Source organism: Bidens hawaiensis, unplaced genomic scaffold (genome assembly GCF_021521415.1).
Source record: "Bidens hawaiensis isolate Kalapana, Puna unplaced genomic scaffold, B.hawaiensis_p1.1 tig00056238_1, whole genome shotgun sequence".
Taxonomy (NCBI): Eukaryota; Viridiplantae; Streptophyta; class Magnoliopsida; order Asterales; family Asteraceae; genus Bidens; species Bidens hawaiensis.
In genome coordinates, this window is record NW_027506361.1 from 1,452 (window position 1) to 13,770 (window position 12,319).

Sequence of the window (12,319 nt, forward strand, 5' to 3'; positions counted from 1 at the left end):
GCCCGGTTCTGTTTTTATCACATGTAAAACTGAAACCGAACACAAAGACATAAAACCAAACCATTGTTTTTTGCCTTGATTCGTTTTTTTGGTTTCTTTGGTTTTGGATAAGTTTTTTTTGTTTCATGCACGCCCCTAGATATTGAAAACGAGTTAAAAGTATAAACCGAATAGGCGAATACTGTACCGATCTTTATCGGTTTGGTATCAATCAGTATTGCTACAATTGTAAATACGAAACCAAATGGTACTGATACCAAAAACATGAAAAGCAAATACTGGTACTGGTACCGGTTGTGTTTGTTTAGTATAGTATTAGTATGGTATCAATACTTGATGCAAGGTTGCTCATCCCTAATTTGCGGTGTAAAGCGTGTGGAAGCATCGGTGGATGGTGTGCTGGGCGGATATGCACATGTGAACGAGCCTGATATTAGTAACAGCGAGGCTTTTCTCAATACGCTTTTTGCTCGTCTTTTTCCTAACTCCGGCAGAAATCAGCATCTTGTAGCTCTTGGTTAGTTCTATATATAGCAAAATATAACTTTTGGTTTCTAATGTTATAATTTTTATTAATGTCTTTAATTAAAATTGCTGCAGATTGTGGTTCTGGAATTGGGAGGGTGACTAAGAATCTTCTTATACGATACTTCAACGAGGTAATGACTTTTTTACCCTTCATTCGATGTATAGATATCTTAAATATATATATATATATATATAAGTAATTATAGAATTTGAATTTTATGAAATAACACTGGTTACTTGAAATTGATTTGCTTGTAGGTTGACCTTCTTGAGCCCGTGTCACATTTCTTGGAGGCTGCTCGCGAGAATTTGTCTCCTGAAAACATGATGGTATCGGAGGAGCATAAAGCTGTCAACTTTTACTGTACCCCACTGCAGGTATGGGTAAATACTATACGTATATGTGTGTGTATTTATGCGTTTGTTATTAACGCTGTACATCCGTGACAATAAGGTCTAAAACATTTTTGTTGTTGAAATATATTAGGAATTCACTCCAGATGCAGGAAGATATGATGTCATATGGATCCAGTGGTGCATTGGTCATCTTGCTGATGACGACTTTGTGTCATTCTTTGAGAGAGCAAAGGTAAAGTCACATCCTTTTTTCTCTACTTACGGTTTTAGTTTTCAAAGTCAAAAGTAAACTCTAAGTTACTGAATTTGCAAAAAAAAAAAAATAAAAATTTTTCATCAATTTTATAATTTAAAACTCAACTGTCGGGATAATAGTAATTTGACACAATGTTCTGTATTTAAAGACGCCAATTAAAAGTTGGGAGGTCTCCTTTGATGTTTTCATAGTTCGATGGTCTTTCACCGACTTCGAATACTTTGTTAGCTGATACGATAAATCAAACAGAAATAGAAATATTGCCAGAGAAGTAAATAATTTGGGACCATGTCGGTTATTATATTCTTTAGTTGTTTACACGTATATTACCAATACATTGGGTTAAATTGTTGTTTTTCTGACACGTGCGTTTATTTATGTGTAGGCTGGGCTCAAACCTGGTGGATTTTTTGTTTTGAAAGAAAACCTTGCAAAATCTGGTAGGTTCTCCATGCATAAATTATTCCCGTGTACATTATTGCCCTTGGACAACCGGAACTTTTAAAGGACGATTGTTATTTAGAGTTATATATTTTTTTTAGTTTGAGTTAAGGGTTTAGTGTTATCGAAATATATCTGAGTTTTGACATTGACGGATTCAGGATTTGTGTTGGATAATGAAGATAAGAGCCTTACAAGGTCGCACATGTACTTCAAGGAACTCTTTAAGCGGTGTGGTCTCACTATATATGATATGAAGGTAATTCTGGTTCTTGTCATCAAAACCGACTGCTTTGGATAATCTTAACTGAAAACTGTATGGTTTTCAAAAGTTGTTATTTTGTTGCAAATTGTTTTCTCCTTACAAAATATTTCTCTTGTTTTTTGTTCGAGGGTATTTTTGACATTTGACCAACGGTTGAGCCTTTTGATTATATGGATTATTTATATATGCATCAGGATCAAAAGGGATTTCCGGATGAACTGTTTGCTGTGAGAATATATGCATTGACAACAGAACCACCTAAAAGAGCTGCCTCATCAAGACCAAAACGACAGTCGGTTAGACCTGCTATCATCAAATGAAGTAGTCGTTTAGGGTGTGTTTTTGGCATGTAAGAGTGGCGATTTTGTGTAACGGTGTGAAAATTGTATTTGTGATTTTTATGTTTTGTTTGCTAATAGAAATAGTGTTCAAACATTTTTGAGTGTTTCAACATGTGTTTAATCGTTTATGTTTTCGTAACTTTGCGTGTTACTAATTGCGTTTAACGGATATTGCTTAGATTGATTGTGTTTCTAATCATGTTTGCAAATGAAATTACAGTTGCATGCACTGTTGATGTTAAGTGAAATCTGTCTAAATTAGTTTATAAACTAAGTGAAAATTGCTGTCATATGCACTTGAAATAAATAGTTAATTGTTGGAAAAAAGAAAAAAGATTAAAAGAAAATTAATTGAATTTTTTTCTTTTAATATTTGTATATCAAATTCAAAAGTGTGAATCTGGTCATAAAGTTGAAAAAAGTATAGCTGGTTTTGATTGAATTATAAAAACGGATTATCATTAAATTTGTAAAGCCACAAATTATTTAATGATAAAAACAAATAAAAAATAAAAAAATAGCTTTAATGAATTGAAATGAAACCAATCGAGTTACCCGCCGCGTCCTTGTTGGTTTATAGCAGCTATATAGAGAGTGTTTGGATTCTTTTGGGTTTCCGTTGAGGTAATCAATAGAGACATTAGGGCTCCTTTACGTAACAAGTTTGAGCTGTCGCAACACGCATAAACTGAGAAAGTACTTGAACCCAAAATCTCTCAAATTTGATTTTTGTCATTAACAATAGGCTGCCAACCTAGGGCTGTAAGCAAACCGGATCGAATCGGATGATACCTTGTCGGTGCTCGTTTGTTAAGCTTTCGCTGGACAAACGGACGGTTCACGAACACTCTACCGAATGAGAATTCGTATCCATGTCCGTCCATTAAGGAATTGAGTTGTCCGTGTCTGTTCATTAGTATTGTAAACGGACGCTAACTGACACTAATGTACAAACAAACACCATTGGACACTAATGAATGTTAATGGACAAACAAACATAAACATAAACATATCAAGATACTTAACATAAACAATAATGAACATTACATTACATTATATCCAAAAATATTTAACACTTAACATAGTAACCAAACATATAATAATGTCAAAATAATATTTTGGTGTTCAAAATTCACAAACTTCTAGTGTTTCACGAGAAATAAGCTTCAAATTCTTCATTCTACAAAGAATTTCAACATACACAACACTATTAAACGAACGCAGGCCGATCATTTACTGGACGTACTCGGACGGACATTACCGAACGTTCACGAACACTATTGAACGAACACAGTGTCTCTCCGTGTTCGTCCGTTAAGCTTACCGAACGAAATGTCCAGTTCATTTATTAAACAAACATGCATAAACAAACTTCCCACCAAACAAACAGCTAGACGTCCTCGCTTCTACACCAACCCCATTTGTCTCCAACTTGTTCCCTTAAAAACACACGTTTTTAAAAAAAGTACTAAAAAAATATAACATCTAAAAAAGTTCACAAAAACGAAATCAATGTTGTTGACTTTTCAAAAAGTGTGCGTGTGAATCGGGTTATTATTATTATTATTATTATTATTATTATTCTTCTTGTTCCACATCCCATAATAAGTTAATAATAATAACTCCCTCTTTCTTTCTCTCTACTTCTTTCTAGGGTTCTCTATTCTCCGGCTTATTCTTACACCAATGGACACCACACCGTCACCGTCACCGTCACCGTCACCGTCACCGTCACCGTCACCGTCACCGTCACCGTCACCGTCACCGTCACCGTTACCGTTACCGTTACCGTCAACAGTTGGCTCGATCGGTGTTACCGTTAATGGTGAAGATGATGATCGCACTTGTTCAGAAGAGGATGTGTGCAGTATCTGTCTCGACTCCTTTGACTCTAATCATAATCCTCCCACTGTATGTATATATATATATACTCTCTCTGCATTCTATTTAATTACTGTTTGTTGTGTTTATGAATTAATGAATTAGTGAATCATACATCTAATACTTTGATCGTGCTTCGGCTTTGATTGAATCGGTTTTTGATGAATTAGATGAGGTTATTGACTGTTGACTGTTTGACCTAGTTTTTATGTGAAATCGGACGGTGTGGAATTAGGTTGATCTGTATGATCTAAGTGGTAATGAACCTGTATGATGTATGATCTGCTTTGGAAAAAGTAGATTGGGGCATAGGTGTATCGAGCCGAGTTATGTTTATTGGATACGTGTGTTGGTTCGTAGTATGATCATAAAGCAAAACTAATTATGCACAGTGCTGTAGAACTTAGTGCTGTAGAACTTGCTAGGCCTAGTCGGCCATTAATCGGAGTGGATTGTATTTTATCTTTTATGTAATTTTCAGTTATACACACATGCACACATTTTTATTTGTAATTTCAGTTTTATTTATATATACACACGCTTTTATATGAATTTTAAAAAGGCTGGCAGGAATTTACAGAGTTTGGCTGGAAATTGTTCTGAAATTGGCTGGCGATTTGGTCTGACCAGGGGAATTTTGGTCCGACTAGACTCGACTAGGGGCAGTTTGGCCGATTAGCTAAAAGTTAGTCAGTCACAAGCCAACTAGCGATGAATCGCTGACTAGTTCTGATTTTTCCAACACTGATTATGTAATGGGTTGTACTGAGTTATCATATGTCTTTTGAGTATTAAATACAATGGCCTTTTGATGATCTAGGTGGTAATTGAATGTTTGTGTTACTTTCAATCATGATAATTTGTATCTTTATGTTCTTTTTCTGTATTCAGGTGACCACCTGCAAGCATGAGTTTCATCTCCAGTGTATACTTGAGTGGTATAAACTATAATACTACTTTTTTTGTAACTTAAAAATATTCACTTTGCTTGCTTTATGACCCTCACTTTTGGTTATTGGTGATTGTTTCTTATTGTCAGGTCACAAAGAAGCGAAGAATGCCCAATATGTTGGCAGGTGATCGTGTTGAAGGATCCATCCAGGTACAAAATGCGATATCATTGGAAATTCTAGATTGTTTAACTGTGTGAGAATTACTTTGATCTTATGATGTTTTATTTCATTTGCATTTTTATATAACATAGTCAAGAGCTTCTGTCTATGGTTGAAGATGAAAGACGCATGAGGTCTGCGGTCACGGTTCGTCACGTATATGAGGATCCTGAAGTTGATAATGTACGTTCTATGTTCAATGTAAATGCTTATCTGTGGCACTTTTACTCTCTGAGGGTAATCTTTGATCTGTTGTTTCAGGATGTTGAGTATGTTGATCCTGAATTTGAAGAGCAAGTTATTAGAACTCTTGAGGCATCTGCAAGAAGCAGACACTATAGTAGAAGAAGGAACAACCATAGACATTTAGGAGTTGGTTCTTCACAAACTCATCCCTCAGTTCCTAGGGCTGATGTGTCAACTGGACAAGAAATGTATACTTCACTTGAGGATTTCCATAGTTTAGGGTATGCTTCATTGCAGGACAATTTAGCTGGTTCTAGCTCGATGTCTACTTCCATTGTTCATACTTCACCATCTGCGGGTTCACCCATTAGTCATGTGACATCTCATACTCCTGAAAATAGGTATCGCATCGTTAAGTTCTAATAACTTGTTCATAATATTTTTGACTTATTTGACTCGTTTCTCCTTTAGGCAAGTTTTTTTTTAAACTTTTTGACCAATTAGCGATCAAACATGATCTGATTTGACTAAAATGATAATTTTGCGAAAATTTAAATATTCAAAGATAAAGTTATATTATGTCATTGCTAAACTGGTAACTCTATTGAGTTTTGCATTTGTAAAATTGTAAAACGTTTTTTGGGTCAACTATAACCTTTGTGGATGATGTTGCAGGGTTATTGATAGCCAGTCACCAAATGGTAGCCCAGGAAGACCAATATCAGCTGATATGCATGCGTTTTCAGAGTCTGTTAAATCTAAGTTTTCTGCTGCTTCAGCCAGGTATGCAAATTGATTTTGTTTTCTCATGCAGACCGAATAACACTTTGTATGTTAAATAGTTTATTGACCTGAGGCAATTAGAAATGAAAACCTGCATTACTTTTATGTCTAGCAATATTATGTCAGCAATTGAATAAAGAAACAGATGTGAATTGTTAACTCCCTTTAATTGTTTCATAATAGAAGAGTGTAGATATAAATTATATTGTGAAATTCAATATTTTTATATAATGTGTTATTTTGATATGTAATAAAATAAATACATATACAATAAAAATGGGAATATAAATAACAATGGGTAAAGGGGTAACTGGTAACTTTTAGTAAACGCGGCGTTTATTTTGATTTGTTGTAGATAAAGATTTATTCTGTTATTCTGAGATGGTTTGACACATCTTGCAGATACAAGGAATCTATTTCAAAAGGCACTCAAGGTTTAAAGGCAAAATTACTTGCCAAAAACAGTTCAGTTAAAGAATTAAGCAAAGGAGTTCAGAGGGAAATGAGTGCAGGAATTGCTGGAGTTGCTAGAATGTTTGAACGGTTGGATCCAACTTTAAAAAGAAATACTGATGGAACAAACTTAAACTTTTTTAAAGGAAAAAATACTCAAAATAATTCTGCTCAAACTCCTACGGATGTCAGTTCAAATGGAGAAACTATGCATTAAGTTGCTTTTGGGTGCCCGGAGCTTTTCAGGTTAGCCATATCGCACCGCATTGTTATTTTAATAAAAAGTTATAAAACATCATGTTTTCTAGACTGCAATCCAATCCAAATTGTCAAAAGTAAACCTGTGAAGATTGTCACCCCTACTGAATGAACGCGTAGATCTTTACTTCTAGTTTCTCTTAGAAACATTAAATGTTCGGTTGTGAACAACAATTTGACTGACATTTTTGTTATGTTTTCTTTGCAGTGTCACCGGGGAAAGAAAGTTGATAATAGCAAAGTGACGTATACTGAACAAATCTGCCATAGCCTTAATGGTTGGTTGGTTTGCGTCCTGCAATAACTACAATTGGCATTGTTCTAAGTTGACTTGTGTTCTAAAAAACATTGGCTTTATATGTAAGACTATAACTTTTATGTCTTTGTTTAAGATTACTTAGACAAGGCGGCGGTGAAGAGATGGAAAGAGATTTGTTGGTGAAATCCTTCTCTCTTTGGCCATTTGTACTTTTTTTTTTGCCTGAGAACGTGATTCTGTATTGTGATACAAGAAACATGTTCTAGTATCACATTATCTATAATATATGTTTGAACATTTAAAGCATTATGTTGTCATTTCTTTCTCTATGCATGAAGCCATGAAAAACGTAGCTGCCGTCACTAAAAGGTTTTTTGTGTAGAAGAAATGAGAGGAGTTTACAAGTATGCCAAATGAATTTTTGCTGTCTTAAATGACCGAATTGTCTTGATACAGGGGAATTGGTGATGATTCACGAACGACACCCTATTAACTATTACTTGAAGGGACACAACGGTTTGCTATGACACACTACGTATGACACCAAATCCTATCGTAGATGCGTACATTTGAAAAACTTGTATTTGTGTTTTAAGAAATGCGCACACATTTGAAAAACTTGTATTTGTGTTTTAAGAAATGCGCACTTAGCATCGCTTCTGGGCTTAAATCTGATAGAAGCTCCTCAAGTGTGCTCTTCTTTCATCCTTGCTCGCATTTTCGACACACGTAGAGTGAGAGATGAGCTGTCAAGCAGCATGGGAACAACTTCTTCTATTCCTGGCCTATCCAATGCATTTTCTTGAACACACAACCCTATCTCCAAAAATCTTTTCATATAAATTGGGTCCGCGTCAATTCTCGGATCGATTATACTTGAAAGAGTCCCTTCCAACCAATATCTCTGAAACTACAACAATCAGTTCATCGAGTATGTTAGATTGTAGCTAACACTCTATTCGTTTTTAATTTCATGACCATACCTAAAACCTATGGGACATAAATACATAGAGCTGCTTATCACGATATATTATATTTGTTCAATACAATATTGTCAATATAAAGGTTAATAAAAGAATACGATGGAAAAAGTACAAGAACTAAAATTGAAAAAAGTAAAAAAAAAAAAAGACTTGTGTTGGATTGGCACTGAATATGCATATATACTAAAATTTTTAGTTTAGGTGGAGAATAAATAAAGATAAAGTAAAAAAAAGGATTTATGCAATCAATAGTGTATTGAATTCTCCTAACACAAATAAGTGACCTATTAGTTGAAAATAGTTAGTTATATAATGGTATTAAAATCCCTCGGTTATATTTGGAATACAGGTTAGGCAAGCTTAGGCTTTGATGGTACATAATCGTACTTACATATTTGCGAGGGAGTACACAAGCCGGCGTTCTATGCCCGGTTATAGTTTCCAAAACCAACACGCCAAAACTATAGACATCTGCCTTGGTTGACACATTTGCATAATATATATACTCGGGTGCCTTATAATGCCTGAAACCAGTGTTGTAAAAATCGCTAGTCGCTAGTCGGGCGGTGGGGTGAGAACTAGCGATTAATCGGATCGGACTTTAATATATAATTTCAAGTTTTATATATACATGCACAGGGGCGGACCCACATAGTGTGGATCGGGGTCCCGGGACACCAATGTTTTTTAAAAATTTATTAGAAGCGATATATTAAATTTTTTGAGGACCCCATAAGATTTAATACTTGGAACCCATACTATTAATGTTGATGTGGTCTGGTGGAAATTCCCTTGTTTCATCTTTGAAAGGTCATGGGTTCAAGTCTTACAAGGCTCAGTTTTTGGTTTTTTGTGTTAATTTTTAGTGTTAATCAATCATTTGATTGCTAATGTTGCAATGATAACTTTGGAAACATTCAAACACCTCTAAAATACATATCATTGTTTTCAACTTTATGCATGGTTTTCTTTAGAAACATTCAAACACTTTAAAATATCAGTTTTATTTTTCACTAGTTTAAGTTAATGGTTTTCAACACATGCTTATGAAAGGGTGGATCTAGGTTCTATCTCAAAAATGTTTAAGAAAGGGAAAACAAAGTGTTTATGTGTCAACCCGACCCATTTTGACCCGTTCAGGTAGTGATGATTGAAAAGAAAGTTTTATTATGATATTGTTTTTTATTATGTTCTTCGCCTCGACCCGACCTGAACAACGACCGACCCGAAAAATTTGAACACCGAAAATATGGGACCCCATTGGCAAAAAATCCTGGGTCCGCCACTGTACATGCACACATTTTTATATGTAGTTTTCAGTTTTATACATACACAAACATATTTTGGTTGGAACTCGCTTGAAACCGGGGGTTTTTGGTGAAATCTCCTATGGAAAACGGCCGATTATGGTCGGAATCTCACTGGAAACCGTTGTTTTTGGTCCGAATCTTGCCGGAAGCCGCCAATTTTAGCCTGATTTGACCGGAAACTGCCGATTTTGGCCGGATTTTACCATTGACCGATTAATTGGCCGACTAGCCCGAAATTAATCAGTGAAGTGGGGACTAGCGATTAATCGGGGATTAATCGGTGACTAGTCGGGATTTTTGCAACACTGCCTGAAACATGTGCATGTATTGGCCATGAAAAACAATACAAAATACCACAATTTCAAAATATGGAGTGCAACTTTCCTCATGTTATGCATTATGCAACAAGATCCCTTCTAGATGCTACAAAAGAAATATAATATTTTTCATTATTCACACTTTTTTTCATTTTCTTATTTTTTTTAGAGCCCCAAACAACATGTGGAGTTTTGAAACCATGACTGGTAAATATCTCAAATTGTATGAGTTCTTTAAAAAGTCTCATATTAGCATCGGCAGCCAGTAGTTGTCTGCGAACTTTTGAATCTAGCGCTACTCGTTTAGGGGATCCCATTAGATCAAAAGCTACTCACGCAGAATTAAGCCAGTTTCCTTCATAAAACTATTTGTTGGTAATTTCGGACTCCAAGTTACAAGTCGGTGAACTTTAGGGGCAATATTATCAAGTAGGTCTCCTGATTGTATTGTAATTATAATTAGTAATGTCTTGGCTAGCAAGTTATATTATTCTAGCAATTTCGGGATGTTACATAGTGTTTTTTTTTCTTTCCGTTTTTAGTGTGAAAAGACAACTTTGCCCCTTATTTTAGTTGTTTTGATAATGGAAAGTAGACTGAGAGACTCAATGTGACCCCGCTCTCAGTCCACAGGGACGTAAACAATAATTTTTCTTGTTATTTCTAGATCATGTATCTATGTTTAGACTTATCAACTATAAATCAAAATGTCTTAACTGTTACAAGATATTAGGTTACTAAAATCACGGTGGATGATTAGGTACATGATAAAAGTGTGATCCATATCTCAATTTTTAGCAATACTAGTATAATTATCATTCATGTAGTCCTACAATTATATACCATGTATAAAACAACAGATAAAATAACACAATGCAATGAAAAATAAAATTTTGTGAATTAAACACCAACACGTCTCCTATATGAAAATTGGTATAAATATGCTTGTATCTCTATCATAATTTGTCAAAGCTACAAGTAATGTAATCTAAAAGACGTAAAACAATGGTGAGAGTAGAAGAGTTACACGTGATGGTCTTATGTATAACCATTATGTTGGTGTGGATGTGTTATTGCGGTATGTACTTTTAATCTAACAATTTTGTAATACCATATATCTTATGTAAACTCTGTGATCAGCATTATAATTTTCGGATTAACAGGTGAAAATGTTCCACAAAGTGACATAAGGGTACGCAAATTCACACTACCACTAACACCACCACCACCACCTGTCTGCAAACCACATTGTGTTCGTCGTGAATTGGAAAACGAATATTGTTGTTGCGGTAGGTTTGGCTTCCCTAAAATGTGTTCTGGTTTGATCGAAGGTTGTAATGCCTATTGCGGAGACGTAAAAAGTTGTTGAGCACAATAGATATAATAAACGAATAATTACATAATAAAGAATGGCTCGTATCACTCCTTGTTATGCATATTATATTCCCATATATTTTTCCATATATTATTTTCTTTCCTTAAGAGTTAGTTTCATAGCCTTGATTTAGGCTTGGTGGTTCTCTTATTATATGTAAAAAGGAGATATAAAACTCATTGTATTATTCATCAGATTATCATTTCAAAACCTCATCTTCTTCGTACTGTTAATCTGTTAAACATAATAAAATTGTTATTGTAACATCATACTTTTGATAATAATATATAAAATCAATTATATCAATCATGCCCAGTAAAATCCCACCGACAGCAAAGCTATAAGTAGGGTCTGGGGAGGGTGGGATGTAGGCACACCGTACCTCTATCCAAAGGAATAAAGAGGTGGCTTCCAGAGAGACCCTCGGCTCTAAGTACATGTGTATGAAGCAAAATAAAGGAAATCAAAGTTTAACAGTTATATAAAAACTACTACTAATTATAATAATATTAATAATAAGATCACAGTTTAACAGCTATATAAGCTAATAATAATTATAATAATAATAATATATGTAAGGGAAATACCATTATGGTATGTGACCTAAATAAGTTAAGTCTAAGCCCTAAGGTATTCAAATCTCTCTAAAAATCCTTAACTTTAATTCTACTTCTCCACGAATTCCTATCCTCAACCATGTCCTCGGAAAGGTTTAGGTCTATCAAATCATGCCTAATCCTCTCATCCCAAGTCAATTTCGGTCGTCCTCTACCCCTCCTCCCCTCTATAGTAATGTTTTCTACGGATCTAACAGGATTCGTCGCCTGTCTTCTCTTTACATGTCCAAACCATCTCAATCTCCACTCTCTTATCTTGTCTGCTATGTTCGCCAGCGAAACACAACGTTTCTTATTCGGTCTAGCCTTGTGTGCCCACACATCCAACGTAGCATTCTCATTTCTGCTACCTCCATCTTCCGCACTTGTGCCTTCTTGATGGCCCAACAATCTGTTCCATATAGCATTGCAGGTCTAACTGCCACCCTATAGAATTTTCCCTTTAGTTTAGTCGGGAAACTCTTGTCGCACAATATACCTGTGGCTGCTTTCCATCTACACCATCCTACTTGAACTCGGTGGGTCACATCACTGTCTAATTCCCCATTGCTCTGTAGAAATGATCCTAAATACTTGAACTTCGTTACCTGCGGGACC

General features: G+C 35.1%; 2 protein-coding genes across 2 annotated transcripts; both read left to right on the forward strand.

The window, feature by feature from the left end:
- Positions 1 to 336: 336 nt before the first annotated feature.
- LOC143617647 (alpha N-terminal protein methyltransferase 1-like) lies at positions 337 to 2,327 on the forward strand. The gene is made up of 7 exons (XM_077090140.1): positions 337 to 517; positions 601 to 659; positions 787 to 906; positions 1,016 to 1,117; positions 1,527 to 1,581; positions 1,744 to 1,841; positions 2,042 to 2,327. The coding sequence occupies exons 1-7, from the start codon at positions 337 to 339 to the stop codon at positions 2,165 to 2,167; spliced, it is 741 nt and encodes a 246-aa protein (XP_076946255.1). The 3' UTR covers positions 2,168 to 2,327.
- Positions 2,328 to 3,874: 1,547 nt separating this feature from the next.
- On the forward strand, positions 3,875 to 7,691 carry LOC143617641 (E3 ubiquitin-protein ligase RHF1A-like). Its single transcript, XM_077090136.1, has 8 exons — positions 3,875 to 4,099; positions 4,961 to 5,007; positions 5,109 to 5,171; positions 5,274 to 5,364; positions 5,443 to 5,768; positions 6,043 to 6,150; positions 6,553 to 6,849; positions 7,070 to 7,691. The coding sequence occupies exons 1-7, from the start codon at positions 3,875 to 3,877 to the stop codon at positions 6,818 to 6,820; spliced, it is 1,128 nt and encodes a 375-aa protein (XP_076946251.1). The 3' UTR covers positions 6,821 to 6,849; positions 7,070 to 7,691.
- The last annotated feature ends 4,628 nt before the right edge of the window (positions 7,692 to 12,319 follow it).

Bases quoted from the DNA above. Each gene is read 5' to 3' on its own strand.
- LOC143617647 (XM_077090140.1), top strand. From the start codon at position 337: ATGCAAGGTTGCTCATCCCTAATTTGCGGTGTAAAGCGTGTGGAAGCA. The intron at 660-786 runs GTAATGACTTTT...ATTTGCTTGTAG, and splicing joins TTATACGATACTTCAACGAG to GTTGACCTTCTTGAGCCCGT. The intron at 1,118-1,526 runs GTAAAGTCACAT...ATTTATGTGTAG, and splicing joins CATTCTTTGAGAGAGCAAAG to GCTGGGCTCAAACCTGGTGG.
- LOC143617641 (XM_077090136.1), top strand. From the start codon at position 3,875: ATGGACACCACACCGTCACCGTCACCGTCACCGTCACCGTCACCGTCA. The intron at 5,769-6,042 runs GTATCGCATCGT...ATGATGTTGCAG, and splicing joins TCTCATACTCCTGAAAATAG to GGTTATTGATAGCCAGTCAC. The intron at 6,151-6,552 runs GTATGCAAATTG...CACATCTTGCAG, and splicing joins TTTTCTGCTGCTTCAGCCAG to ATACAAGGAATCTATTTCAA.